This window comes from Neophocaena asiaeorientalis, unplaced genomic scaffold (assembly GCF_003031525.2).
Source record: "Neophocaena asiaeorientalis asiaeorientalis breed wild unplaced genomic scaffold, Neophocaena_asiaeorientalis_V1.1 scaffold429, whole genome shotgun sequence".
Taxonomy (NCBI): Eukaryota; Metazoa; Chordata; class Mammalia; order Artiodactyla; family Phocoenidae; genus Neophocaena; species Neophocaena asiaeorientalis.
The window spans coordinates 4,496,525-4,523,587 of NW_020173550.1; the positions used below are offsets into that span (position 1 = coordinate 4,496,525).

Here is a 27,063-nt window from a genome sequence, read left to right on the forward strand (position 1 = left end):
ACATCCTGGTGCCTCACTCTTTCCTAATGCTGCTATGTGATGACTTGCTGTCCCGTACACATGCCCTCCCACCAAGAACCAGGCTGATATGACCATCACTCTGTCTTCCCCATCCTCCAAGTCAGTGGCATCATCTATATTTTGCTTTAGGCAACATTGCTGGCCCAGTAATTCAATTTAGAGACTGGAGATTCCAGCTTTTACCCTGGAGAGGGCTGTCTCCATGGGGGGGAAAAATCTCATATTCCATAATTGATAATTTAGGATTTGTATTTTTTTTTGCTTTATTTTTTTGTTGTCTATTTATTTGATTGTTTATGGCAATATTTCTTCCTTTTGTAGAATAAGTAGAAGTACAGAAGAAATTGTAAATTTGAGGAAGATGGACTCATGTTTGGAATATGCCAGGATATTTTGCACAACTCAGCTACAAGAGGACATCTTTTTTGACCACAGTGCATGTCGACCTCTTGTCTTACATAGGGATAGCCACCCAAAAGGGTGTGATGGTCTTCGCTGAAATGAGGGGCCTGGGATTGAGTGCAGAGATGTAATATATGAAAAACTAGGGGCTAATTACTTTTTTAAAAAAAAGGGAAATACAAACAAACAATATTCAACAATAAAGTCTTCTCTAAGAATGTGAGCAAAGAAAGATAAAAGCTTCCGCTGAAAACTGGGAGATAAAGTTTCTCATGGTCTGCTGCCAGGGTTGGGATGGTCATTGTGTGGAGATTGTTACCTGGTTTATTTTTCTTGTATTTACTGAACTCCTACTTGTACTATTGAACTCCAAGAAAAAAAAAAAAACAGCAGGCACTTGCTGCACGCTCCTATTTCAGGCAGCAGAGAGAATTCTTTATTTCCCCCTTAACTACTCCAAAAATGCAAATGGAAAAGAGGGCACGACCTCCTGTGTTCATCAGCAAATACCAGGGCCCACCACCATCCTTCATCACCCCAGGCCCTGTGGCCTCGAAATTCTGATGATGTATAGCATCATGTTGTTTTCTTAAAGCATCAGCCAGCAGGTGTATTGACACTCGGTTGGCACCCTCCAGAATTAGGCTCTGCACAAGGGAAACTGAACAGGGCAGATGTCTGGGAAACTGGGAAGCCATGGCAGGGGTGTGAAACTCACCAGCCACTTGCAAACAGCATGTGGTTAGTGACCATATTTCCTTGGTGCTAAGGGTAACATCCTTTCACATTTTAACATTTATGAAGTTGGGATATTGCTTGTAGTATATATGGATGTATATTTTTACACACACACACACACACACACATTTGATGAGGTAGTGTTCTGTTTTTCTCTTCAATAACTATAATTAAATCAATGCTGTAGTTTACCAGCATGTTACTTGCCAATGCGGGAATGCACTCATGACCATGTCAATTCTCACAATGTGCTAATGATACTAGTTGCCTGTTTTTTAAAGCCATATGTCAAAGTGATTAGTGCCTTTCTCTTTTTCATTAAGAAAACTTACAGCATGCTTCTCTTTTATTAGGCAATTGTGACACCTGCTGTCAGAAACAAAGAACTTACTTTCCAATTCCTTGCTGGTCTTTCCTATGGAAAAGAGATAAATATTGCTAGAACATGAAAACTTCTAGGAGAAAATGAGCAAATAACAGTTAATTTTTCCTGACCGTTGAAATTCCAGTATTAAGTAGGTAGCATTATGTGTTGAAATATTGTAAGCAGCCCAAAGCATGTCTCTGTGTCTCCCCCTTGTTTTTTCCTGAGGATTTGGTGATGAGTAATTAGTGACCACAGATGGACAAATATTTGCAGACATCTACCCATTCTTTGAGCAGGTAGATAGCACCCTTCTATAGTTTCTAGTTCCTTTTGTATGTTTGTTCCTATGTTTTGTTTTGAGCATTTTCTTTTCTTTTAATTTTTATTGGAGTTTAGTTTGCCCATGGGCTCTGTGGGTTAGGATTTCAACAGGGCACGCTGGGGACAGCCCTTTACTGTCTGGGGTCTTAGCTGGAAGTACTAGGAGTGACTAAATGCCTGGATGTCAGAGCAATTGAGGCGATGTCACCCATGCATCTAGCGGTTGATGCTATGGGCAGAGACCTCTGTGCTCTACAGACGGGGACACTTATCTGCTGCTTCCCCACAGCACGGTGAGTGAGCGTTAGCATACGGCAGGTCCTGGATCCAAAGGCCTCCAGAGCCAGGCAGAAGCTGCATGGCCTTTTCTGACACAGTCCCAGAGGTTGTATAGCGTCACGTGTGCTGTACTGTATTGCTTGCAAATGCACCCCTGTGGTCAGTCTAGATTCAAGAGGAGAGGTCCACGTTCAGAGAATCTGTGAACATGTTTTAAAACTACCGCATCTATTTAATTGTGTGCCCTGGCAGTCCATTTCTTAAAATCAATTAGCAGAGTACCATCGTATGGCTGTGCCATACTTAGTGTAATCGAGTTAACTTTTCATAGATATTTAGGTGGTTTCTAGTTTGTGGCTATCAGGACTATAACTGCAATAAATATTTGTGTACAAGTCTTTCTATGGTCATATATTTTTATTTCTCAGGAAAATACCAAGGATAAAATTACTAGGCCATATGGCAGTATATATTTCACATGAGAAAGTAACACAATGTTTTCTAGAATATTATGACTTTGTATCCCCATCAGTTTATATGTGAGAATTCAAGTTACTCCACATCTTCACCAACAGTTAGTATCATTCATCTTTTTAAATTTTAGCCATTCTGCTACGTATGCAGCATTATCTCCATGTGATTTTCATTTGCGTGTCCTTATTGACAAATGTTATTGAACACACTTTTGTACGCTTATTGGCTATATCTATTTTCTTGTGCAACGTGTGCGTTCAGATCACTTGTACATTTTTATTGTGTTGTGTATCCTATTATTGACTGATAGCAATTGCTTATGTATCTGGACACAAGTTCTTTGTCAGATATACCTATTACAAATATTTCCTCCTAGGCTATCTATCTCTTGCCTTTTCATTTTCTTAAAGATTTCTTTCCAAGATTAAAAGACTGTTGTTTTAGCATATATGTGGAACCTAGAAAAATGGTACAGATGAATTGGTTTGCAGGGCAAAAATAGAGACACAGATGTAGAGAACAAACATATGGACACCAAGGGGGGAAAGTGGCGGTGGAGGTGGTGGTGTGATGAATTGGGAGATTGGGATTGACATATATACACTAATATGTGTAAAATGGATAACTAATAAGAACCTGCTGTATAAAAAAATAAATAAAATAAAATTGAAAAATTCCAAAAAAAAAAAAAAAAGGATTGTTGTTTTTAGACTTGTGGTTGCCAAAGGGGACAGAGAGGCAGGGGAGGGCTGGACTGGGAGTTTGGGGTTAGCAGATGCAAATTATATATAGGATAGATAAACAACAAGGCCCTACTGTAGAGCACAGGGAACTTTATTCAATATCCTGTAATAAACCATAATGGAAAAGAATATGAAAAAGAATAGATATATATGTATAACTGAATCACTCTGCTGTATACCAGAAACCAACACAACATGCTAAATCAACTACACTTAATTAAAAAAGGGTTTTATTTCTTTTTGTTTTTTAAGTATGTATTTTTTAGAGCAGTTTTAAGTTCTCAGCAAAATTGAGAGAAAGGGAGATTTCCCATATAGCCCCTGCCCCGACATGCATATGCACATAGCCTCCCCAAAGTCCTAAACCAGAGTGGCATATCTGTTACAGCTGAGGAACCTACACTGACATGTCATTATCAACCAAAATCTACAGTTTACATTAGGGTTCAGTCTTGGTGCTGTATATTCTAAGGGTTCGGACAAATGAATAACGACATGTATGCATCATTATAGTATCTAACAGAGCATTTTCATTGCCTTAAAAATCCTCTGTGCTCTGCAGATCTTTTTCCTCCTTGCCCCAACCCTTGATAACTACTCATCCTTTTAATTGTCTCCATAATTTTGCCTTGTTCCAAATATTGTATATAGAGTTAGAATCATATAGTAAGCACCCCTTGGTTGGCTTCTTCACTTATTAATATTCATTTAAGGTATTTTCATGTCTTGTCATGCTTGAGATCGCATTTCTTTTTGGCACTGAATAATATTCCATTGTCTGGATGTACCACAGTGTATTTATCCATTTACCTACTAAAGAATAACTTGGTTGTTTCCAAGTTTTGGCAATTATGAATAAAAGAGCTATAAACACTCATGCATATAGGTTTTTGTGTGAACCTAAGTTTTCATCAACTTTGGGAAAGTAGTACAGAGGGCAAATGCTGTATTACATGGAAAGAGTATATTTAGTTTAGCAAGAAACCACCAAATCATCTTCTAAAGTGCTTGTACAATTTTGCATTCCCACCAACAATGAGTAACGGTTCCTGGCACTCCACACCCTCATCAGCACTTGGTATTCTCAGTGTTCTGGATTCTGGCCATTCTAATAGTTGTGCAGTGTTATCTCATTGTTGTTTTAACCTGTGTTTCCCTGATATATGGTATGGAGCATGTTTTCATATGCTTTTCTCCCGTCTGTAGATAGTATTTGCTGAGGTGCCTGTTAAGGACCTTGGCCAATTTTTTAATGTGGTCATTCGTTTTCTTACTATTGAATTTTGAGTTCTTTGTATATTTTGGATAGCAGTCCTTTATCTGATGTGTCTTTTGCAAATATTTTTTCCCAGTCTGTGTCTTGTCTTCTCATTCTCTTTACATTGTCTTTTGCAAAACAGAAGTAAAGTTTGAGGTCCAGTCTTACCTTCATACCTAAATGTTTAATCTCCACGTATTTGGGGATTTTCTGGTTTTCCTTCTGTTATTAATTTCTAGTTTGTGGTCCATGAGCAGATGTATGATATCTATTCTGTTAAATTTGTTAAGGTGTGTTTTATGGCCCAGAATGCGGTCTATCTTCCTGGATGTTAGGCATGAGCTTGAGAAGAATGTATATTCTGCTGATGTTGGATGAAGTAGTCTACAGATGCCAACTCTGTTGTTGATTGATAGTGCTGTTTATTTCAGCTATGTCTTAACTGGTTCTCTGCCTGCTGGATCTGTCCATTTCTGAGAGAGGAGTGTTGTGTCTCCAACTATCAACTATCAAGTGGATTTATCTATTTCTTCTTGCAGTTCTATCAGCCTTTGCAACACACTGTTGTTAGGTGCCTACACAGTAGGAACTGGTATACCTTCTTGCAGAATTGACCCCTTTATCACAATGTAATACTCTTTAACTGTGATAACGTTCATTGCTTTGAAGTCTGTTCTGTCTGAAATTAATAATGGCTACTCCTGCTTTCTTTTGATTAGTGTTAACATGGTATTTTTTTCTCCATCCATTTACTTTTAAGCTATATATATCTTGTAGATGACAAGTGGATTTCTTGTAAATGACGTATGCTTGGGTAATTTTTTTTTTTTTTTTTTTCTTTTTGTGGTACACAGGCTTCTCACTGTTGTGGCCTCTCCCATTGCGGAGCACAGTCTCTGGACGCGCAGGCTCAGCGGCCATGGCTCACGGGCCCAGCCGCTCCGCGGCATGTGGGATCTTCCTGGACCGGGGCACGAACCCGTGTCCCCTGCATCGGCAGGCGGACTCTCAACCACTGCGCCACCAGGGAAGCCCCAGGTAGTATATTTTATAACAACAAAATAATTCTAATTTCTCACCAGTCCCATCCTGATTACTACCATTCAATTCACACACACACACACACACACACACACACACACACTATATATATATATATATATATATATCACACAACCATATATATGATATATACATAAGCATAATTGAATACATTGTTGATAATATCATTTTGAGCAAGTTGTTATCCACTAGATCAATTAAGAATAAGAACAATAAAACTTTTTATTTACCTTCAATTACTCCTCCTTCAATGCTCTTTCCTTATGTATATCTGAGTTTCTGACTTGATCATTTTCCTTCTTTCTGAAGAATTTCTTTTAACACATTTTGGAAGGCAGGTGTACCAGCAAAAAAGTCCTTCAGTTTTTTTCGTCTGAGAAAGTCTTTATTCCTTCTTCACTTTTAAAAAGTAATTATTCTGGGTATGGAATTCTAGGATAGTTGGTGTTTTCTCTCAATACTTTGAATATTTTACTCTACTCTGTTCTTTCTTGTATAGTTTCTGAGGAGAAGTTAGATGTAACCTTATCTTTGCTCCTCTGTAGGTAAAGGTTTTTTTCCTTTGGCTTCTTGAATTTTTTTTTTTTTTATCATTTCCACTTGCTTCAAGGTATTTTTAAATTTTGTTTGTGATTTCTTATTTGATCACTGGTTGTTTAAGATTGTGTTGTTTAATTTTACTTTCCCGCTCTTTATGGGACTAAAATTATATACATATTAGAAATCTTGACTTTTTCCCATAAGTTGTTAAAATTTTATTTTTTTCAGAATTTTTACACTCTACGCTCCATTATAGACATTTTCTATTGTTATATCTTCAGGTTCACTGATCTTTCCTTTTGCATGCCTAATCTACTGTAAATCATAAGCAGAAATTTAAATTTTGAGACAAATTTTTAAATTTCTAATAATTCCTTTTTTGTATTCTTTGTATCATTCATCACTTCATTAACTTCGTTTTCTTTTAAATCTTTGAACATATTTCATATCAATGTTCTAGTGGGCTAATTTCATTATTTCTGTGATTTCTAGTTCTTTTTTTATTGGTTTATCTTCTCCTGGTACTGGGTAATATTTTTCTCTATCATGTTTAGTAATTTTTATTGGATGCCAGGCATTGTAGATTTATACTGTTGAATTCTGGGCTTTGTTGTGTTCCTTTAAAGTGTACTGGGATTTTTTTCCTTAATTTCTCTTTCTGATTGTTCATTATTAGTGTATAGGAGTGCCAGAGATTTCTGCACATTAATTTTGTATCCTGCAACCTTACTAAATTCATTGATTAGTTCTAGTAGTTTTCTAGTGACATCTTTAGGATTCTCGATGAATAGTATCATATCATAAGCAAACAGTGACAGTTTTACTTCTTCTTTTCCAATTCCTTTTATTCCTTTTTCTTCTCTGATTGCTGAGGTTAGGACTTCCAAAACTCTTGAATAAGAGTGACAAGAGTGGACTTCCTTGTCTTGTTCCTGATCTTAGTGGAAATGCTTTCAGTTTTTCAGCACTGAGAATGATGTTTGCTGTGGGTTTGTCATATATGGCCTTTATTATGTTGAGGTAGGTTCCCTCTATATGCATTTTCTGGAGAGTTTTTATCATAAATGGTGTTGAATTTTGTCAAAAGCTTTTTCTGCATTTATTCAGATGATCATTTGGTTTTTATTCCTTAATTGGTTAATGTGGTGTATCACCTTAATTGATCTGCATATATTGAAGAATACTTGCATTCCTGGAATAAATCCCACTTGATCATGGTGTATACTCCTTTTAATGTGTTGTTGGATTCTGTTTGCTAGTATTTTGTTCAGGGTTTTTGCATCTATGTTCAACAGTGACATAATACCTAGGAATAAACCTACCTAAGGAGGCAAAAGACTTGTACTCAGAAAACTAAAAACACTGATGAAAGAAATCAAAGATAACATAAACAAAAGAGAAATATACCATGTTCTTGGATTGGAAGAATCAATATTGTGAAAATGACTATACTACCCAGAGCAATCTAAAGAGTCAATGCAATCCTTATCAAATTACCAATGGCATTCTTCACAGAATTAGAACAAAAAATTTTACAATTTGTATGGAAACACAAAAGACCCCGAATAGACAAAGCAATCTTGAGATAGAAAAAAGGAGCTGGAGGAATCAGGCTCCCTGACTTCAAAGTGTATTACAAAGCTACAGTAATCAAGACAGTATGGTACTGGCACAAAAACAGAAATATAGATCAATGGTACAGGATAGAAAGCCCAGAGATAAACTCACACACATATGGTCACCTAATTTATGACAAAGGAAGCAAGAACATACAATGGAGAAAAGACAGCCTCTTCAATAAGTGGTGTTGGGAAAACTGGGCAGCTACATGTAAAAGAATGAAACTACCTAACACCATACACAAAAATAAACTCAAAATGGATTAAAGACCTAAATATAAGACTGAACACTATAATAAAACTCTTAGAGGGAAACACAGGAAAGACACTCCTTTAAATAAACCACAGCAAGATCTTTTTTGACCCACCTCCTAGAGTAATGAAAATAAAAACAAAAATGGGACCTAATGAAACGTAAAAGCTTTTGCACAGCAAAGGAAACCATAAACAAGATGCAAAGACAACCCTCAGAATGGGAGAAAATATTTGCAAATGAAGTAATGGACAAAGGATTAATCTCCAAATATACAAACAGCTCATGGAGTTCAATATCAAAAAAGCAAACAACCCAATTAAAAAATGGTGGAAGACCTAAATAGACATTTCACCAAAGAAGACATACAGATGGCCAAGAGGCACATGAAAAGATGCTCAACATCACTCATTATTAGAGAAATGCAAATCAAAACTACAATGAGGTATCACCTCACACCAGTCAGAATGGCCATCATCAAAAAATCTACAAACAATAAATGCTGGAGAGGGTGTGGAGAAAAGGGAACACTTTTGCACTGTTGGTGGGAATGTAAATTGATACAGACACTATGGAGAACAGTATGGAGGTTCCTTAAAAAACTAAAAATAGAACTACCATATGACCCAGCAATCCCACTACTGGGCATATACCCTGAGAAAGCCATAATTCAAAAGGACACATGTACCCCAATGTTCACTGCAGCACTATTTACAATAGCCAGGACATGGAAACAACCTATATGTCCAACAACAGATGAATGGATAAAGAAGATGTAGTACATATACACAATGGAATATTACTCAACCATAAAAAGGAATGAAAGAGTGCCATTTCCAGAGACATGGATAGACCTAGAGTCTGTTATACAGAGTGAAGTAAGCCAAAAAGAGAAAAACAAATATCGTATATTAACGCATATATGTGGAATCTAGAAAAGTGGTACAGATGAACATATTTGCAGGGCAGGAATAGAGATGTAGACGTAAAGAATGGACATGTGGACAAGGGGGGGAAGGGGAGGGTGGGACGAATTTGGAGATTAGGTTTGACATAAATACACTACCATGTGTAAAATAGAGAGCTAGTGGGAGGGAACCTGCTGTACAGCTCAGGGAGCTCAGCTCGGTGCTCTGTGATGACCTAGGTGGGTGGGATGGGGGTGTGGGAGGGAGGTCCAAGGGGGAGGAGATGTGGGTGTACATGTGGCTGATTCACTTCATTGTGCAGCAGAAACTAACACAACATTGTAAAGCAATTTTACTCCAATAAGATAAATAAATAAAGTATACTGGACTTCCCTCTGATAGTCTTTTCAGCATGGACTCTAGAACTTTTAGCATGGATCTAGAGTAGTCTTTTAGAGCATGAATCTAGCACTTAGCTTAGCCTTACTACTAAGATGTGATCCCCCCTTACTCTACTGAATGTTCTGAGTGATGAACAAAGTCTCTCCATTCTGGTTCTGAATTTAGCTTGTAGAATTACTAGCTTAGCTTTTGTAATTGTTTGGTTTATTACTCCTCTGTAATTATTCTTTCTCCGGAAGTCGCTATTTTCCTGATTCATGAAGTTTTCTGTTACACACACGCACAAATTTTTGTTCATCCATAAACTCAATGGACCCAATGTGCAGATTTCTGGAGCACTTTCTCTGCTACACTGATCTACAAATCCTATCCTCCTAAGGATTCTCCCACCCAATTGAACTCTCTCCTCAATTCAGCAGAACCATAGGCTATGTTTGTGTTTCCTCTTCTTGTGCTGCATTTCAGGTTGAAATCAAGGTTACTGTGGGGCTTCCTTGTTTGTTTCCCTTATTTCAGGGAAGCCTGGTGTCTAATTTCTAAAAATATCATTACATATAATTTGTTCTGTTTTCTGGTTGTCTATAGTATAAACCCGAATTTCGATACCCCCTAATGAGGAAATTGGAAATATGTGGACCCATTTTTTCTTATTCCATTCATCAGTTATCTGTGGATTTTGGGGAAAGGAACACCTAAGTTTCATTTGTCACCTTAACACCTATAGTTTCAAAGCAGTGAAGAATAACATTTTAACCATAACATATTGTATTTGGATGCAGTTATCCTAACAAAACGTTGTTCTTATTGTAAAATATAAGAAAAATCCAATCCCTTTAAATAAACGCTAAATTCAAAGATAAAACGCATCATGAATTTATAAACATAAGTGTACCTCCCACTCACAGAAACTATTCCGTGTACTCCATTTCTTATCACTAGGTAAAAGGGCAGGAAGAAACTTATTTTAGAGCACTGTACATCGATCTCATGATTGAAATGCAATCATTTCCAGTTCTTGAAGTTCTTATTCAAACCAGAACTATATGTCTTTTTATTCACAGTGTTTTTCCATTCAATACAGGTACACTGCAGGTTCAGTTCCAGACCACTACAATAAAGTGAATATCAAAATAAAGCAAATCACATGAAGTTTTTGGTTTCCCAATGCATATAAAAGTTATGTTTACACTATACTGTAGTTTATTAGATGTGCAATAGCATTATATCCAAAAAAGTACATGCCCTTATTAAAAATATTGCTGAAAAATGCTAACCATCATCTCAGACTTCAGTGAGTCACAGCAGTAACATCAAAGATCACTGACCACAGACCACCAAGACAAACAGAATGAAAATGAAAAAGTTTGAAATATTGAGAGAATTACCAAAATGTGACAAAGAGACACGAAGTGGGCAAATGCTGTTGAAAAAATGGCACTGACAGACTTGCTTTATGCAGGATTGCCACAAGCTTTCAATTTCTAAAAAAACACAGTATCTATGAAGCACAAAAAAATGAGGTATGCTTGTAAATATTTTTTGTTTGTTTTATGGGAATTCTACACGCCTGGTCTGCATGCCTTGGCCTGGCCACTTATTCTTTCTAAACTTCACTATTCATAGCTTAAGACATAAGGATAATTTCTATTTTACTAACTTACAAGGTATTACCAGGATCACATGAGATAATCTATGAGGTACCTTTTTCAGATGTATTGAGCTATATATATGTCATACACATGTTTGTGAAGTCCCAATGTCCTTGACATAAGCCATTATAATGTATGTGAGAATATTTATTTTACTAAGAAGTTACTTTGATAGTGTATGTCCTGAGTCTCTCTTCCTGAAAAGCATTTGATTTTAACTATATGGAGAACTGGAACATTTGCATGCATTTCATTAAGAAAAGTAATGGGATCTCCAATTAGTACAGTCAAATATTTATTCATTATCCTCAGATTTAAATTAGCTTTTTAAAAATCATATATCTCCCTTAATTGGTAATCCACAGTAAAAAAAAAAACAAAACAACTAGTAAATATGAATATCAAAGCTTATTGCCTGGTCTCTCTCTCTCTTCTAATCTATCATCCTATCCATACCAACCTACTTATTTCTACACTAGGTAGTTAAAAAAATTGTTAAGGTAACTAATAATGATACATAATACATGAAGATGAAAACATCAATTTGAAGCAAGCAACAAAAAGTAAACCTCTGGGTTTTTAAATATTCATCTTTATTAATTTTGTCCTCAATGTGAATAAGAGGTGTTCTGGATCAGAGAGAGATTAGTTATTAGTATTTCCATAATAATAGCTGTATTGTTTCCTTTGCTCCACTCTTACCCCAAGACAATACAATGAAAGCCAGATGGGAAAACTTATTTGAGTGGTCAGATACTCCCTAAGCAAGAAATGGAGAAAAATGGATTTCCTCAGCTGTCTCATGGCTGTCTTTCTCTCCAGTCCAAAAAGAAAACAGAAAAACCTTTGTTCCTTAGAGACAGGATGGAAAAGTTTCTAAGTTCTTACTCTAATCTTTTGGAATATAAATATATCACTCCAAAGGCCAGAGATGCCCCAGACTTTCAGGCTTCTATGACCTATAGATATATCTCCAAGGTCCCAGGTCTCATTTTCCATTGAAATATTAACTCATACTTGTACCTATGGAATTAGATAAATGTCACTGGAGTTCTCTCGCTCTCTATACTGGTGTAGTGTCTTCTCATGGCTTATTCTTAGGTCAGAGTACAAAATTTCTACAAAATTTATTCAGAAGATCCTTGATCTGCAGAAACACAAAAATATTTTCTCTATATTCCTCAGTCATACAATGGCAAGATCATAAAATTTATATGAACAGCAAAAGTAGGAGAAAGTAGCTCTAGGTTAAGTCCTTGAAATTTCTCTTTTAATAAATCTCAGAAATCAACTAATTTCCTAGTTAAGAGACTCTCTCTTTAGAGTAAAATACATATACATAAGTCCTGTGCATATACACACACAGAAAACAAACAAGCAGGAAAAAAATCCATTATTTTCACTCAAAAAAAGTGACTTTGTTTTGTTTTTGTTTTACTTCCACTTGGGAAATTAAAATAAGCTTCACAGAAATTAGAGAACCAAAATATTTTGTTGTAAAATAGAGAGAAAAACTCATTAGGTTGACTTAAATGTTCTTTTGATTTTACTTTTTCAGATAAAGGGCTTTATGCCCAGGGCATGTTATTGAAGTCAGATTTCCTTATTAGGAGCAGAGCACTTTAGAGCTAGAAGAATCCTTCAATATTTAACAACCCTAATGGAATCAGAGCTAATTTTAGAAAAAGTATGTCTAGGATACATATTGATTTGTAGTACTGATGAAGTTTGTGTTTCTTCAGAATTATATATTTCCAGTTACCTTTCTATGGTCTTATTACCCAGATGGGCTTTCTAACTGCTTTAAATCATAATCTTTTAAAATTAGTATATCTTTTTAAAATTTTAATTTATTTTCTATTGGAGTATAGTTGATTTGCCATACTGTGTTAGTTTCACGTGTACAGCAAAGTGATTCAGCTATACATAAATCCATTCTTTTTCAGATTTTTTTCCCATATAGATTATTACAGAATATTGAGTACAGTTCCCTGTGCTATACAGCAGGTCCTTGTTGATTATCTATTTTATAAAAGTAGTGTGTATATGTTACTCCCAAACTCCTAATTATCCCTCCCCCCCTTTCCCCTTTGGTAACCATAGGTTTGTTTTTGAAGCCTGTGAGTCTGTTTCTGTTTTGTAAATCATAAATGTTGACAGGAGGTAGATGCTTGGGATTTTTAAAAAAGGTATTGACCTTTATTAGAGTCAGTGTGATATCCTGAAAAGCACTGGCTTTGTAGAATATAGACTTGGTTGGAATCCTTACTCTGCCACTTACCACGTGTATGAAATTGGAAAGTGAGATAGGTTTACTCACCTATGAAATTACCCCCCATTAATAGATGAGGACACAGGATGTAGAGGCACTGGATGAAGTATGGTTACATGCTGCAAACTTCTGGCAGTTTAACAGAGATATATAAATTGCTAGCTGTGTGTGTGAGACACAGTAAGCACTAAACCCATGGAAAATAATTTTAGTAAATTTCTAAAATAGAAATCATTTTTCTCTTTGTTCAATCTCTGATGGACCATCTAAATATCTCTGACTTTCCATAGCTCTACCTTCTTCACCAACAGGAGGGTAACTCAGGACACAGTTGGAAAACTTCTTGTGCATCTTTTGAGGACTGCATTCGTTTGCATCACTTATACTGACAAGATCATTTACACACTTTCAACAAAGAGTGGTGCCTCAGTGTCCAGGAAAAGAATGCCTAGAAACTTCATTATGAGATTAAATACTCTAAAAGACAAATTTGGCTTTCTTTCAACAAAAAAGATAAAGCGTTATGTAACACAGTGAGCAAAACAAATTGTTCCATTTTTGTTTCTTCTTGCTTTTCTGTTTTTTACTATGTGTGTGTGTACATGTCTGTGTGTATATGTGCAGTACTCTGTAACTTAGGCTATTTGAGAGGACTTCTATTCAACTCTTTTCTCCAGATTTCCATTTCAGTTCCTCTTAAGAGCTCTGATCAGTAAAATGTAATGCAGCAACCTCAATACTATTGAATATTTATCTCCTCAATGGTTCAAAACTTTAAAAACAAACAAAGGAAAAATACACTGAAGAAAACAACGTTGCCTAAGACACGAGTTGGTATATATTTTCTGTAAGGGACTAGATAGCGAGTATTTTAGGCTTTGTGGGTCATGTGGTCTCTGATGTAACAACTACTTCTCTGCAGTAGCCGTAGACAATACATAAACAAATGGGTGTGGCTAAGTTCCAATAAAATTTTATTTATAAAACTGGTGGCCCACAGACCATCATATCACAACCCCTGGCTCATAAAATACAATGGATGCAATTTTATTTCTTAATTTTGTGGAATATCACAGAGCAACCTTCCAAATAGTGGGTTACAAATCATTACATTTAATATTCCACACTAAATACAGCTGGAATATCCTGTCTCTAGCAAGGAAAACTCCCAGGAATAAAATCCCTCCATCTGAGGGATAGGACTGAAATTTACCAATGTTAGTGAAAACTAAATTATGATAAAATTTTCCTTCCTGTTCAGAAGATCTGGTACAATCAACACCATTTTCTCCTTTCTCCACTCCAATCCATCATGCCAGATGTCCTTATCATATGAGAAACAGGTCTGACAATATTTTTTCTGTGTTTAAAATTCTAACAGCTATTGTCTTCAGGATAAAGTATCATCCTGTTACTCTGGCAAACTGACTTCTTCATATTCCATCTTCAACCTACCTGGGAAGCCTTCTTTCATGGCACAATCTACCTCTCCAATCCCATTTAACATGTTCCATTGTTAACATCTCCATTGATCACCCAAATCAAAGGATCTGTCAGAATTTTAGGTATGAGTTGACTTCATCTACATTGTTTTTAAACAATTTCATTTAACTTCATAGCAATACTCTCCTAGAGAGTTCATACCTTTGAGCAAATCTCATCATTCCATTAATATCCAACTAATTTTTTTTTTGTCCTGCTTAAAAGACTATTACAGTTTCTACAAGAATGTATTACTCAGTTGAAGCAACTGAGAAAGTTCAACAAAGGAATGGCAGAAGCAAAGATTAGAGGGGCTCAAGCCGTAACAACAAACAAAAGAGGAAAACATAACACAAAAACAAAACAAAAGCATACTTCCTCACTTCATAGGAAGAGAATGAGAGTAAATAATTTTCTTGGGTGAAGTCTCCTTAAGAATTAGGGGAAAATAAGTATGATTCTTAAAAGAAGAAACCAATGAAAAAAATTAAAACTCTCAATCTCAACTTTCTCTTTCTATTTCTGCTTCTAACCATGGCCACTAGCAGGCAGCAGGACCATCACCAACAAAGCACCGTGGAAAGCAAAGGCTCAAAATACTCCATATTTGCATGGCACGTGGCTAGAGTTCGAAACTGGAAGGGAATTTCAAACCTTATGCAGGGGCTGGTTACTTTGAAAGACTAAAAGTTTTTTTTTTTTTTTTTTGAGATTATCACTACTCTAGGACTTCTCTGTTATGCTCAGAAGTGAGAGAGCAGGATAATGGGAACCTCACACATTGTCTAAGGGACTTGGGCATACACAAAGTTCCACCATTTGCTGATTACCCTTGAATGGGTGAATTTCCTTTTTGAGACTCAGTTTTTTCATCTGTAAACTGGCTAAATTATTATTTAACTACCACATACTGTTAACACTGAATGAGCAAGTGACTGACAGAGTGAATGCTCAGGGTGTAAGTTTTATTTCACCAAGCTTTTAATTTCAAGGCTGAATCAAGACTGTGCATTCTGAGTTAAGGAATATCCAGGTGCCAATACCCCTCCCTCCCTTAATGTTCTCTTTGTGAGGCGACAACTTTGGCCCCATGGGGAGCTTCTGGCACAGGTTTGAGGGCCATTCCCAGCCTCCGCTCCACGATTAATGAAGTGCTGCTGGTACAGGCACATCGAGATCAAGCTGTGCTGGAAGGTATTACTGTGGGTGAAAGCAGTCTACAGAGTTTGAATGGGCAGACTGTAGAGATGGTATCACATTCTTCCCCATTTTCAGAAGAAAGGCACGATCGATATCCAAGTTATTCGAAATATTACTATGACCCTGACTCCTACTACCTGATGGTCCATGAACAGCCCTTAGTCACAGTGATTAGGGGGCTTTTAAGCAGGCTTAGGTTAGCTACACAGAGACCCAAAGAAGCTCCCATTTTCAGGAAAATGAGAATTATTGTGAAATTTTTGTTCAGTCCCAGTGAATCAATAATAGTTATCATCTGTTCTATAAAATGAGTGTAGCAATAATGTTATGATAAATTATAATCAAGTTCTTACATTACTATTTATTGAGTACCAACAACATGCAAGGTCTGGTACTGTTAGACTCCACAGGTGACATGTGAATGCTCGTCGTGATCTCTGTCTTCAAAGGGCTTGCACATATTTCAGAAGATAAAGTGAAAATTATACTAATAATTTCTATGACTGCGAATATTTGAGAGCAGTGGTAGGCAGAGGGTAACTTCAGATATATCACTTTATTAAGAAATAAACAAACAAACTTACCCAATACTGCAGACTCCACTATATCTAGTCTACCATAACAAGCAGAGAAGAAAGACTCACTCAAAGGTACTCACATACCAACATGCAGACTGTAGAGCAGAGCTAGGCAGGGTATCAGGAGTCAGGGGAAGGAAGGAGCAGCGCGCGCTACGGTGGGTACTAGGGGTAATAGAAGTATCATGAAGAATGTGGTACTAGATGTGTTGGGTTCAGGGAAGGTAGACAGGGGATGATGGCCCCTCACCCCAGACAGTGATTTATTATATTTGTCAAATTGGAGGCAAAGGGTGGCATGGAATGAAGCACATGATGAAGTCACAAAAGACTGACAAGTATACTCTGAGTTCTGTTTAATCAACCTCGAATAAAGATGTTTCAGCTGAAATTGTAGGCAGATGAAAGGAGGGCCAACTGTGTAGGAGAACTCCCACAGGCATGCTGATAAAAGGAGCAGGGGCACCAAGAACTGAACGGGCCAACCAACCAAACGGTCACTTGGCTAAAAGTAAAGTCCTTACACCGTTTTGCTGATAATCTTAAAATATTGTGCAAACAGTGGCTAGATAGGATAACTTATGTCTCCTTACATTTGACCATCCATGCTACTAAGAAATCCTCTTCAGAAAGGCAGAAGAGGCCAGAATCTCAGTCATTCATTGGTAATACTCAGTTTCTTGAAAAGAAAATATAAGCTATATGGACAATATCCTGAAATAAATGGTTAATTTACACAAAAAGCTTATTGAGAGTCTGTTAAATGCAAGGGACAAGGCTAAGCATTGGGGGTATAGTACCAAACAGAAAAAAATCTCTACATTACATTTTAGAACAGGCAGAGGATGAAAAATAAATACATGAATAAAAGTCTTCACTGACCAGGTACTAAGAAGCCTTCATTCACCAAGTGGGAAGGGGGGTACGGAGTGCTTAGATATTTGTTCAGAGAGAGGTGCAATCTAAAATAGAGTGAACAGAGAACGTCTTGGTGAAAAGGTACTGAGGAAAGAGCTAAAAGAGGTGAGGGAGGGAGCCATAGGGATGTTGCCTTGAAGCGACAATGGGCTAGCGTGTCCATCCTGGGTACAGGCAGAAGGACAGAGTAGCTGAAGAGAGCTGAGAAGAGCCAGTGATGAGGTCCAAGAGTAACAGGGCTCCAGATCATGTAGGGACTTATAAATCTCCACAAGGAATTTAGCTGCCACTCACCATTAGATGGCAAGCCACTGGAGGATACCAAACAAAGGAATTAACATGGCATTGCTTTCATTTTAAGATGATCACTAACTACTTTTGGAAAAGAGACTACGAGGGAGAGGCAAGGATAGAAATGGTGAAACCACTGGTCAGGAGGTTACTGTAGTAACAGACTGTGGATTTGCTCAGAGTGGTAGCAGTGGAGGAGATGAGAAAAGATTAGATGCAGAGTACATTCTGAAAGAAGAGCCTCTGGAGCTTCCTGAGAGATGGTGTATGGAATGTGAGAGAAAGAGAGGTGCCCAGGCCAACATGAAGGTCTTTGTTGAGTAGCTATTTTGATTGACAGCATTGTCATTTCCTGAGATGAGCGGGATGTGCGGAGGTGCAGTTTGGGGATGAAAATCAGGAGTTTTGTTTCTGTGTATATTGAATTTGTTATGCTCACTAGACATCGAAATGGAGATGCCAAACGGACAACTGGAGTCAAGGAAATAATTCTGGGACCTATGAATTTGGCAATCAACAGCAGCGCAATAGTTTTTTAAGACATGTGATTTGTTGAGATCTCCAAGGGAATAAGTATAGACAGAAAAGAGAATAAGTTCAAAGAGTGAGACCCTCCAATGTTCAAAGGTCTGGGATATGTGGAGAAATGAGTGAATCAAAGTAAAAAAAAAAAAAGCATCTAATGAGAGAGAAAAAGCAGGGCTTCCTTTCCAGTAAGGATAGTGTATCACAAAAAAAAGAGAGAGAGAGGGTCAAATGACAAATCGAATATGACCAAGAAATGAAATTGGGACTGAAAATTAACCACAAATTTAAAATATGGAGATCATTGGTGACCTAGATGAGTAATTTCAGTAGAGTAGTGGGTACAAAAGAGATTGTCTCTTGTACCTGACTGGAGTGGCTTAAAGAGAGAATGAAGAACTGAGAACAGCGATTATAGATAACTCCTTGAGAAGTTTTTGCTATAAAAGGAAAATATCAAGGTTGCTGGAAGGGCATGAGAGATCAAGAGAGTTACTATAAATTGTTTAAAAATGAAAATTACAGCTTGTTGAGGAGTGAAGTGAAGGTGTGACATAGTTCTGTAGGAATTGGCCTTATGGATAGGACCATGAATGCTATCACTTATGCAACTGGAGAAAATCTAATTGCATTTCATTTCATACCCTGTCACTACTTGGCTTTAAATCTATGTTGTTTAAACATTTTGACCTTACTGAAGTTAGTGTATTCCCTAAAGCTCTTATGACACAGTTAAATTCAAAGTGAGAAATAATGTCAACCCTTCAACAAAATTGAGAGTCGTATATGTATTATGCACTATTCATTAATTATCTTAGTAATCTACACAGTGATCTTGTGTAGGAAGCACTATTATCTTTAATTTGCCACGAGGAAACCAAAACTCTAGGAATATTAAGTAATTTGTTCAATGTCACTAGTTAAGTAATGTGACTATGAGAATTAAGAGGTGAAATTTCTATGCACTCTTTTTAGTCTGGGTCTGCCACTCCCCAGGAATAACCTTGTCCTTTTGGGTAGCAGACTGAGTCAATTTTTTTTATGGCTCTTGTTGCATTTATAACATGACATTTACTATGCATACTAATTTGTGGAAAGTAGGGTAATGATAAAAAAAAAAACCGTCCAAACTTGTCATTATTCTATCAAGTCAAAATTTCTACTTACAGTGAAGAGGTCTTGGAAAAGGAGAAAAAAATTCAGTAAAAGCATGGAAACACAGCATCCTGACGTTAAAAAAAAATTTTTAAGATCAAATAATCTGATATTCCCAATTTATAAATAAGGCACTGGGGCCCAGAAAATAACTGATTTGGCAGAGGTAGCAGAATTAGTCACAGGTGAACATAGAGTTCCTGATTTTGAATCTAGTGTTCTCTTCAATGCACTTAAAACACAATTAATCGGCTGAAACTAGCTTCTACAAAAAGAATTGCAAGTTCCCCTTAATTAATGTGGTTTTGGAGTACTTTATAATGATATTTCTTTTAAAGTCAGACAGAAAATGCTAACCTTTCTTCCAGTATTTCTGTGTGAAGTTTTTGCCATTTCTATTGTAATTTGAATAAGATTTTTTTTTTTATTCACTTCATTCTCTTCATTCACTTGAATTTACTGCTCCTTTTCTTCATGTTTCTCTTGGCAAAGAGAAACAAGAATAAGCATTTTGAGTCTGCAGAGTGCGCCGCCGTTTCTGACTTAGAATATATTCTTTATCATCTGTCATGCTTCCTGGGCCTCCACTATTGTGAATTCACTCTGTTAAGTCCTTAAGAAGGGGGGCTTCCCTGGTGGCGCAGTGGTTGAGAGTCCGCCTGCCGATGCGGAGGACACGGGTTCGTGCCCCGGTCCGGGAAGATCCCACATGCCGCGGAGCAGCTGGGCCCGTGAGCCATGGCCGCTGAGCCTGCGCGTCCGGAGCCTGTGCTCCGCAACGGGAGAGGCCACAACAGGGAGAGGCCCGCGTACCGAAAAAAAAAGAAGGGCTGAGGGATTGCTCTCAACTTAAGTTGCTGGCTACGAGAGGGGGAGGTGGACTGAGGGAAAGAAAGAGAGAAGGACGCTCAGGACGGCAAGCCTGAAGGGGTACCTGGATTGTGAGGGAGGTCAAAGGGAGAAAGTGGACATGCGCTTCACAAAGCTGGGAAGCCCCCAAGACACATACTCCTGCTTCACTACTTGTTAAAGGGTGATCTTAGTAATGATAAGGATTGGACACAAGAATGTACAACCTCCAAACCCCTCCCTGAAACCAAGATGGCATTCGATTGGAGAAAGGAAAAAAAAGAAGGGGTGAGGGATTGCTCTCAACTTAAGTTGCTGGCTACGAGAGGGGGAGGTGGACTGAGGGAAAGAAAGAGAGAAGGACGCTCAGGACGGCAAGCCTGAAGGGGTACCTGGATTGTGAGGGAGGTCAAAGGGAGAAAGTGGACATGCGCTTCACAAAGCTGGGAAGCCCCCAAGACACATACTCCTGCTTCACTACTTGTTAAAGGGTGATCTTAGTAATGATAAGGATTGGACACAAGAATGTACAACCTCCAAACCCCTCCCTGAAACCAAGATGGCATTCGATTGGAGAACCTCCTATGAGAGGTTGCTTCACTAATTTGCAGCTAAGATATGAGCGGACAGAACATTCTCCTATTTGTCTAATTTTTTAAATCTGCTTTTGTCTGATAAGCAGACTTCCCAGAGCCACTTTGACAGAAATCTGCTTCAGGGGTCACTGTTTGTTTCTAAAGCTTTATATACTTTAGTGATGATGTTAATTTAAACACGGAAAGCTGTGACCTGAGACTGAGAGTAAATTATAAACTAGTTATATTATAATACTGCACTATGCCACACTAGTCACTTGACAGAGCTTTATGAGAAAAAATAAAGTTTCTTTTCCCCTCAAAAAAAGCACTAGTGTCTAATAAGAACACAGAGCCATGAAGAAATTTTATCTTAATGTCTGCTTTTCACTTATTGATTATGGGTCATGAGTAAGTTCCAAAAATTTTTCTTCTTTGAAAGTTGTTGGCTGCTTCACCTGGATTAGCCATGGATAATGTCACATCTCTAATCTTACAGACATGCTAGAAAGTTAGCTCAGCCATAACTAAAGGCATCAGACAAATGCCTTTAAGCCTTATCCTTTAACATGACACCATAAATAACTGGGATTTCACAATTGGTATTTTAAACATTGTTTATTCTAGTTTCCACAATTTAGACTGTAATAAAGGCAAGCTCAATATAGTTCCAACCTATCACCCAATTTAAAATGCTCTCTTTAACTGTCACTGTGAATGAAGCTGCTAAGTTCCATTTGATATGTGGATGAGTATTTGTTTGGTGATGGGTCAGATATACTGAGTATGCCCATCAGTCTTCAACTACCTCTTGTAATGACCTGAAAGATTATCAGAAACTCTACTGGTAGAGAGGCTCATTTGGATTAAAGTTGTTTCAATTACGCTCAAAATTTTTAGAAACACACGTGGATGTAGCCAGATAATAATCATGTTGCAAATTAGGTTTATTTCATTCAACAAATTTATATTGAATACAGTGTGTATATGCAAGGCACTGCTAGATTTGTGGTACCAGAGTAAGAAAAAGCCATTAGTTTGGTTGAGAACCACCTTGTTAGTGACTGTATATAACATTCCAAGAATCGAGCCCTGGGGATCTGAGGTATTTAGATACTGGGGAGGGAAGGATGATGCAACAAATGAGACTAAGAAGAAGCAGTGAATTAGCATGGAGGAGATCCACAAATGAGCTAAACTCTTCAAAAGGTGAAAGTCATCAACAGGTCAAAGGTTGTAAAAGGTCAAGTTAGTGAAGATTGAGAGTTGACCACTGGATTTTGCAGATCACCTTAGCATTTCTCTATAAAATTTAGAACTCACTTGTTAATTTTTATTTTTTAAAGAGGCTGCTAGAAGTTTGGTTGTGATTTTACTGAATTTATACATGAATTTGAAAGAACTGATATCAACAATATTGAGTCGTGTTGCATCTCTATATTAATTTAGATCTTCTTTAATTTCTATCAACAATGTTTTGTAGTTTACAGTGTACAGCTCTCAGACGTCTTTGCTTAGATGTATTTCTACATATTTAATGCTTTCAGTGCTCTTGTAAGCCGAATTGTTTTTTATTATTTCATTTTTCTATTGTGAGGTCTTAATCTACAGATTTATCTATTGTTTCATAGATTACCTAGAGATTTTCATCAGCAAATATTGGCAGTTGTATATCTTTCTTTCTAGTCATTATTCCTTTTATTTCTATGCTTTATCGTAATGGCTAGGAACTCCAGTACAATCTGAGTAGAAATAGAAGAGTTGGCAATCTTACAGTATCCCTGATCTTAAGGGAAAAGTGATAAATATTGAATGATTAATATTATATTGCCAGTAGACTTGTCATTTGTGTACTTTATGAGATTAAGATAGCTTCCTGAGAAGTTTACTGAAAGCATTTCATCTGTATCCATTGAAATGTCCATACGGTAATTTACACTGATTGATATTTGAACGTTAAACCATACTTGCATCCCTGTGATAAAACCCTCTTTGCTGTATACAGTTCACGAAGATTTTCTTAAGGATTTTGACACCATGTTAACGATAGATATTATTCTGTATTTTTAGTTTTGTGTGTGTGATGTCTTTGTCACATATTTAATATTAAGAGGTGAATTGGGAAGTGTTCTCAAAAATGAATTGGGAAGTGTTCTCTCTTCCCATATTTTCTGAAGAATGTTATTTTTAGATTGTTGAATAGAATTCACGAATGAAACTACCTGTGCCTTGAGGGATTTTTTGTGTGTATGTGTGGGGAGGAGGTTTTATGATTACAAATTCAATTTTATTGAGAGGGTTATTCAGATTTTCTATTTCATTTTATGTCAGTTTTAAATTGTAATTTACAAGGAAAATGTATATTTCATGTATGTTGTCAAATTTTTGGTATAAAGTGTTTCATAATATTCTCTGATTATTCTTTTAATATCTGTGGTACCTTTAATGATAACCTTTTTATAATTTCTAATATTGGTAATCTGAGTTCTCCCTCTTTTTTCTTCTTGACAAATCTAAAGAGGTTTATCAATTTGTTGATCTTTTCAAATAACCACCCTTTGAATTTGTTTATTATTGTTATTGTCTGTTTATTTCACTGAATCCATCTATTATCTTTATTATTTAATTTATTCCACTTATTTAGTATTTACTTTTTTATGCAAACATTTGATCTTTCTGTCATAGTATTTAAAATATTTAAAACCATGATATTTCCTTCAAGCATTAATTTAGATGCATTTCAAACACCCTGACGTCTTTTCTTTTTATTATCATTCCTTTCAAAATATTGTCTAATTTCTTTTAAGTTTTCTTCTTTGATTAATGGATTATTTAAGAGTGGGTTATTTAATTTCCAATATTTGGTAGTTTTTACATACCCTTTCTCAAGCTTTGTATGATATAATTTTTTTTTTTTTTTTTTTTTTTTTTTCGCGGATTTTAAAAACATGTATTGCAATTTGTTTTATGGCCAAACCTATGTTCTAATTTGTTAAACATACCTTGAAAAGAATATGTATTTTGCAGTTACTGGGTGAAGTGCTCTATAAACAACAATTAGGACAAAGTGGCTGATAGGATTATTTATATCTTCTATTTTTACTTATATTACTTGTTTATCTGTTCTGTCAACTGCTGAGGGAGGAATGTCAAAACATTCAATTATGATTTGGAATTGTTTATCTTTTCAACTTTTAAAATATTTTCTTCATGTTTTGGAAGCTTAGCTATTAGGTTATACACATGTACTATTATTTTTTCTTTATGGTGAACTTACTCTTTTATCATTATGCCATTATGGAATGCCCGTCTTTTTGGGAACTGTACTCTACCTGGTATCAATACAGCTTAGCTCCACATTCACATATTTACTGTTTCCATAATACTCTATTTTTCATGCCAACGTACCTGTGCCTTAACATTTAAAATGTGTCTCTTGTAAGATGGCAAGTAGTTGGGTTCTGCCTTTTTAGTGGATTCTGACAATCTGATTTCTAATTGGAAAGTTTAATCCATTAACATTTAATGTCATGAATGATATGGTTGTATTTAATATTGAATTTCTGTTTGTCCTCTGGTTTTCTCTTCCTGCCCTTCTTTGGATCTTTGAATTATTTGATTTCTTTTTTACTCTTATCTACTGGCTTTTTGTTTATTGACTGTTTTTATAGCAATATCTCCCTGCTTTAGTTTAAAGCTTTTGTTTTAGAGGTTACAATATTTACAGTTAATATTGTATAATTTCACGTAAAATGTAAAAACTTTGCAATCATATTAAATCCATATCTATGTACATATGATACATATATCTTAATACATATTAACCCAACAGCTGTATATTTAGATAAAATATATATAGCATTTATATATATGATACATATACATCACAATTTTTTGCATCAATTTTGGCGCTTAAGGCAAGAAGATTTTTACTTAGATAATATTTTCTCTAGGTTCTTCTCAAAACGATGCCTTGTTAAAACTGCCAGAATCTTTTACCATCTTTACCAAACCATGAAATCTAGGTAGAAAGGCTTTTCATGTGACTGGGATTGATTTTGCTTATTTGCTTTTAGCATAAGAGGATCTTGCTGAGAAGTGAAAGCAGCCTAGGGCCTTCACTCTCACATAATAGGTTTTATCTGCTAACTTTTTAGAATAAGTGAATCTCACTACCTCTCTGCTCTCTTTTCCAGGCAGTTCCTAGCCTCAGATTACAGTGAGACATACTACTCCACAAAAGGAGAGCAGATCACCAAGCATCCTCAGATCACAGTATCTTATGGGACCTTCCTATGTCTCTTCTCTGAAACTATTGTTCCCTCGTATGATTTTTAAACCCCATCCTAGCTTTACAAGCAGCTTCAGAAAGTGTTACATCAGAAATTACTCCTGCATTGACTACCATCACTGAATGATTCTAGAACAGAAACTATGACACTCTGACCTCTAAAGGAGATTGAGCACTGCCTAACAAGCAAATCAATGACTGCTAATGTATTTTCCCTTACCACACTGACTTCTATGTACCCAAAATAGGGTTAAGTCTGGAGGAAGGGTAAAGCAGGACACCAGAGAAGTATAAGGTACCATGATGGAATAGTAATTAAGCTAAAGGATAAAACTTCAAGACATGAAACAAGTTTAAAACCTCCATCTAACTGACGCTTATGGGAGTCAAATCCTCTTGCCCTGTCCTTCTGATGCACCAACACTGAGTCCTCTCCTTCATTCTCCAAATGAATCTTTGTTCATTAATCATGAATATTATTCCAGTGGATATGAGTTCTATTTTTATATTTTTTCCCCTTTACAGAACATGCCCACTGCAGCCTTCTAGCCAAGGATGACTTTATTCTCTTCTGTTAAATGTATACTTTTAAACCATATTGCCTCTGTTTAAGGCAGCTATCAACTATGAAATCTCAGTCATAATGCAATCTTTGTAAAATAGAACAGTAAGAAAACTGGGTAACATTCTTTTATACAGTGAGTGGTTGTTCGTCTGTGAGAGTCTGAGGTCCAGGACCATGGAAAGTGTCACACATAGGCAGGAGCTGAACATAAGGAACTGATGGAAAGAGAAATTATTTGGCGGAATCACCATGGATGAACACCCAGAAGGGAGTAATAAAGATACCAACTTGATCGAAGCAGAGAGGCAGGAGACAAAGCCACGAGGGGACCTGGTTGGAGAGTGAGACCTAATTTCTGCGATCACCAAAAATTTTGACTTTATTTCATAGGCAACTGGGGGAAATTTATAATAATAGCACAGGAGGGGTAGTTTGATAGGATTTTAAGATGGATTAAAAAAGTAATATTTCAAAGGAAAAGGGTCACATTTCTGAGGTTAGCATCAACAAATAGACTCTTAAATTTGTGAGAGAAGAATTCATACACTGCTTCACACAAAGTAATCATGCAATTAAAATAAAAGGCTTCTAAAGTAGCTTCGAAATTTTCCAATGAAAGAATGCAATGAATGAATGCATGAATGAATGCATAAATGAACGTAAGTGTAGTTTGTGAAAATGAAATAATGATGTATTGTGAACATAAAATATGTAGATATTAATATTTATATAATATAAATACATGTACTTATATCAGTAGCCTCTTCATCTATTTTAGGATCACTGTTTTTACCAAGGATCCATCATACATGAATTTGATTCTGCTGCCAGTATCAGCACATGTAATGGTCTGAGGTATGCACCGTATCCTTCTACCTTTATGAGTTTTCCTATGAATTTTCAAGGACATTCACTTCTCTTTTCTTTTTAAGACCTTTAAATAGAAAAATTAATGGAAAAAAGCTACTGTATATTTTCAGCATGAGGATCCACTCCAGCCCATTGTTTATGTTCATTTTTGACAAAAAGATGTAAAACACAGCCCTAAGCAAGACAAGTTTTTCAGTATATGATCAAGGGATTCAGAGTTGGAATGTGACGGGAACTCATCCAACCTGTCCTCTCATGTTACAGATCAGGATACTGACATCAGAGACTTGCTCCTGAGCATTCATTTTGCTGGTGGTTGAACTCTGTCCAAAAACCAGGCCTCCTAATTTGTAGGCCTGTGAATTCCCACTGCATCACACCACAATGCTTCACAGCTTTTTACTAAATTAGGCAGTGTTTCCAGACTCTGGAAAGTAAAAAATGTCGGAAGTAAAG

General features: G+C 36.5%; 1 protein-coding gene across 1 annotated transcript in view; it reads left to right on the plus strand.

Moving 5' to 3' along the window:
• The first annotated feature begins 2,050 nt into the window (after window positions 1-2,050).
• Window positions 2,051-27,063, plus strand: part of ADAM7 (ADAM metallopeptidase domain 7) — a 53,539-nt gene continuing 28,526 nt past the window's right edge. The window contains 3 exon segments of the mRNA XM_024747735.1: window positions 2,051-2,142; window positions 25,078-25,156; window positions 26,516-26,592. Of these exon segments, the coding sequence (XP_024603503.1) occupies window positions 2,051-2,142; window positions 25,078-25,156; window positions 26,516-26,592 (248 nt within the window).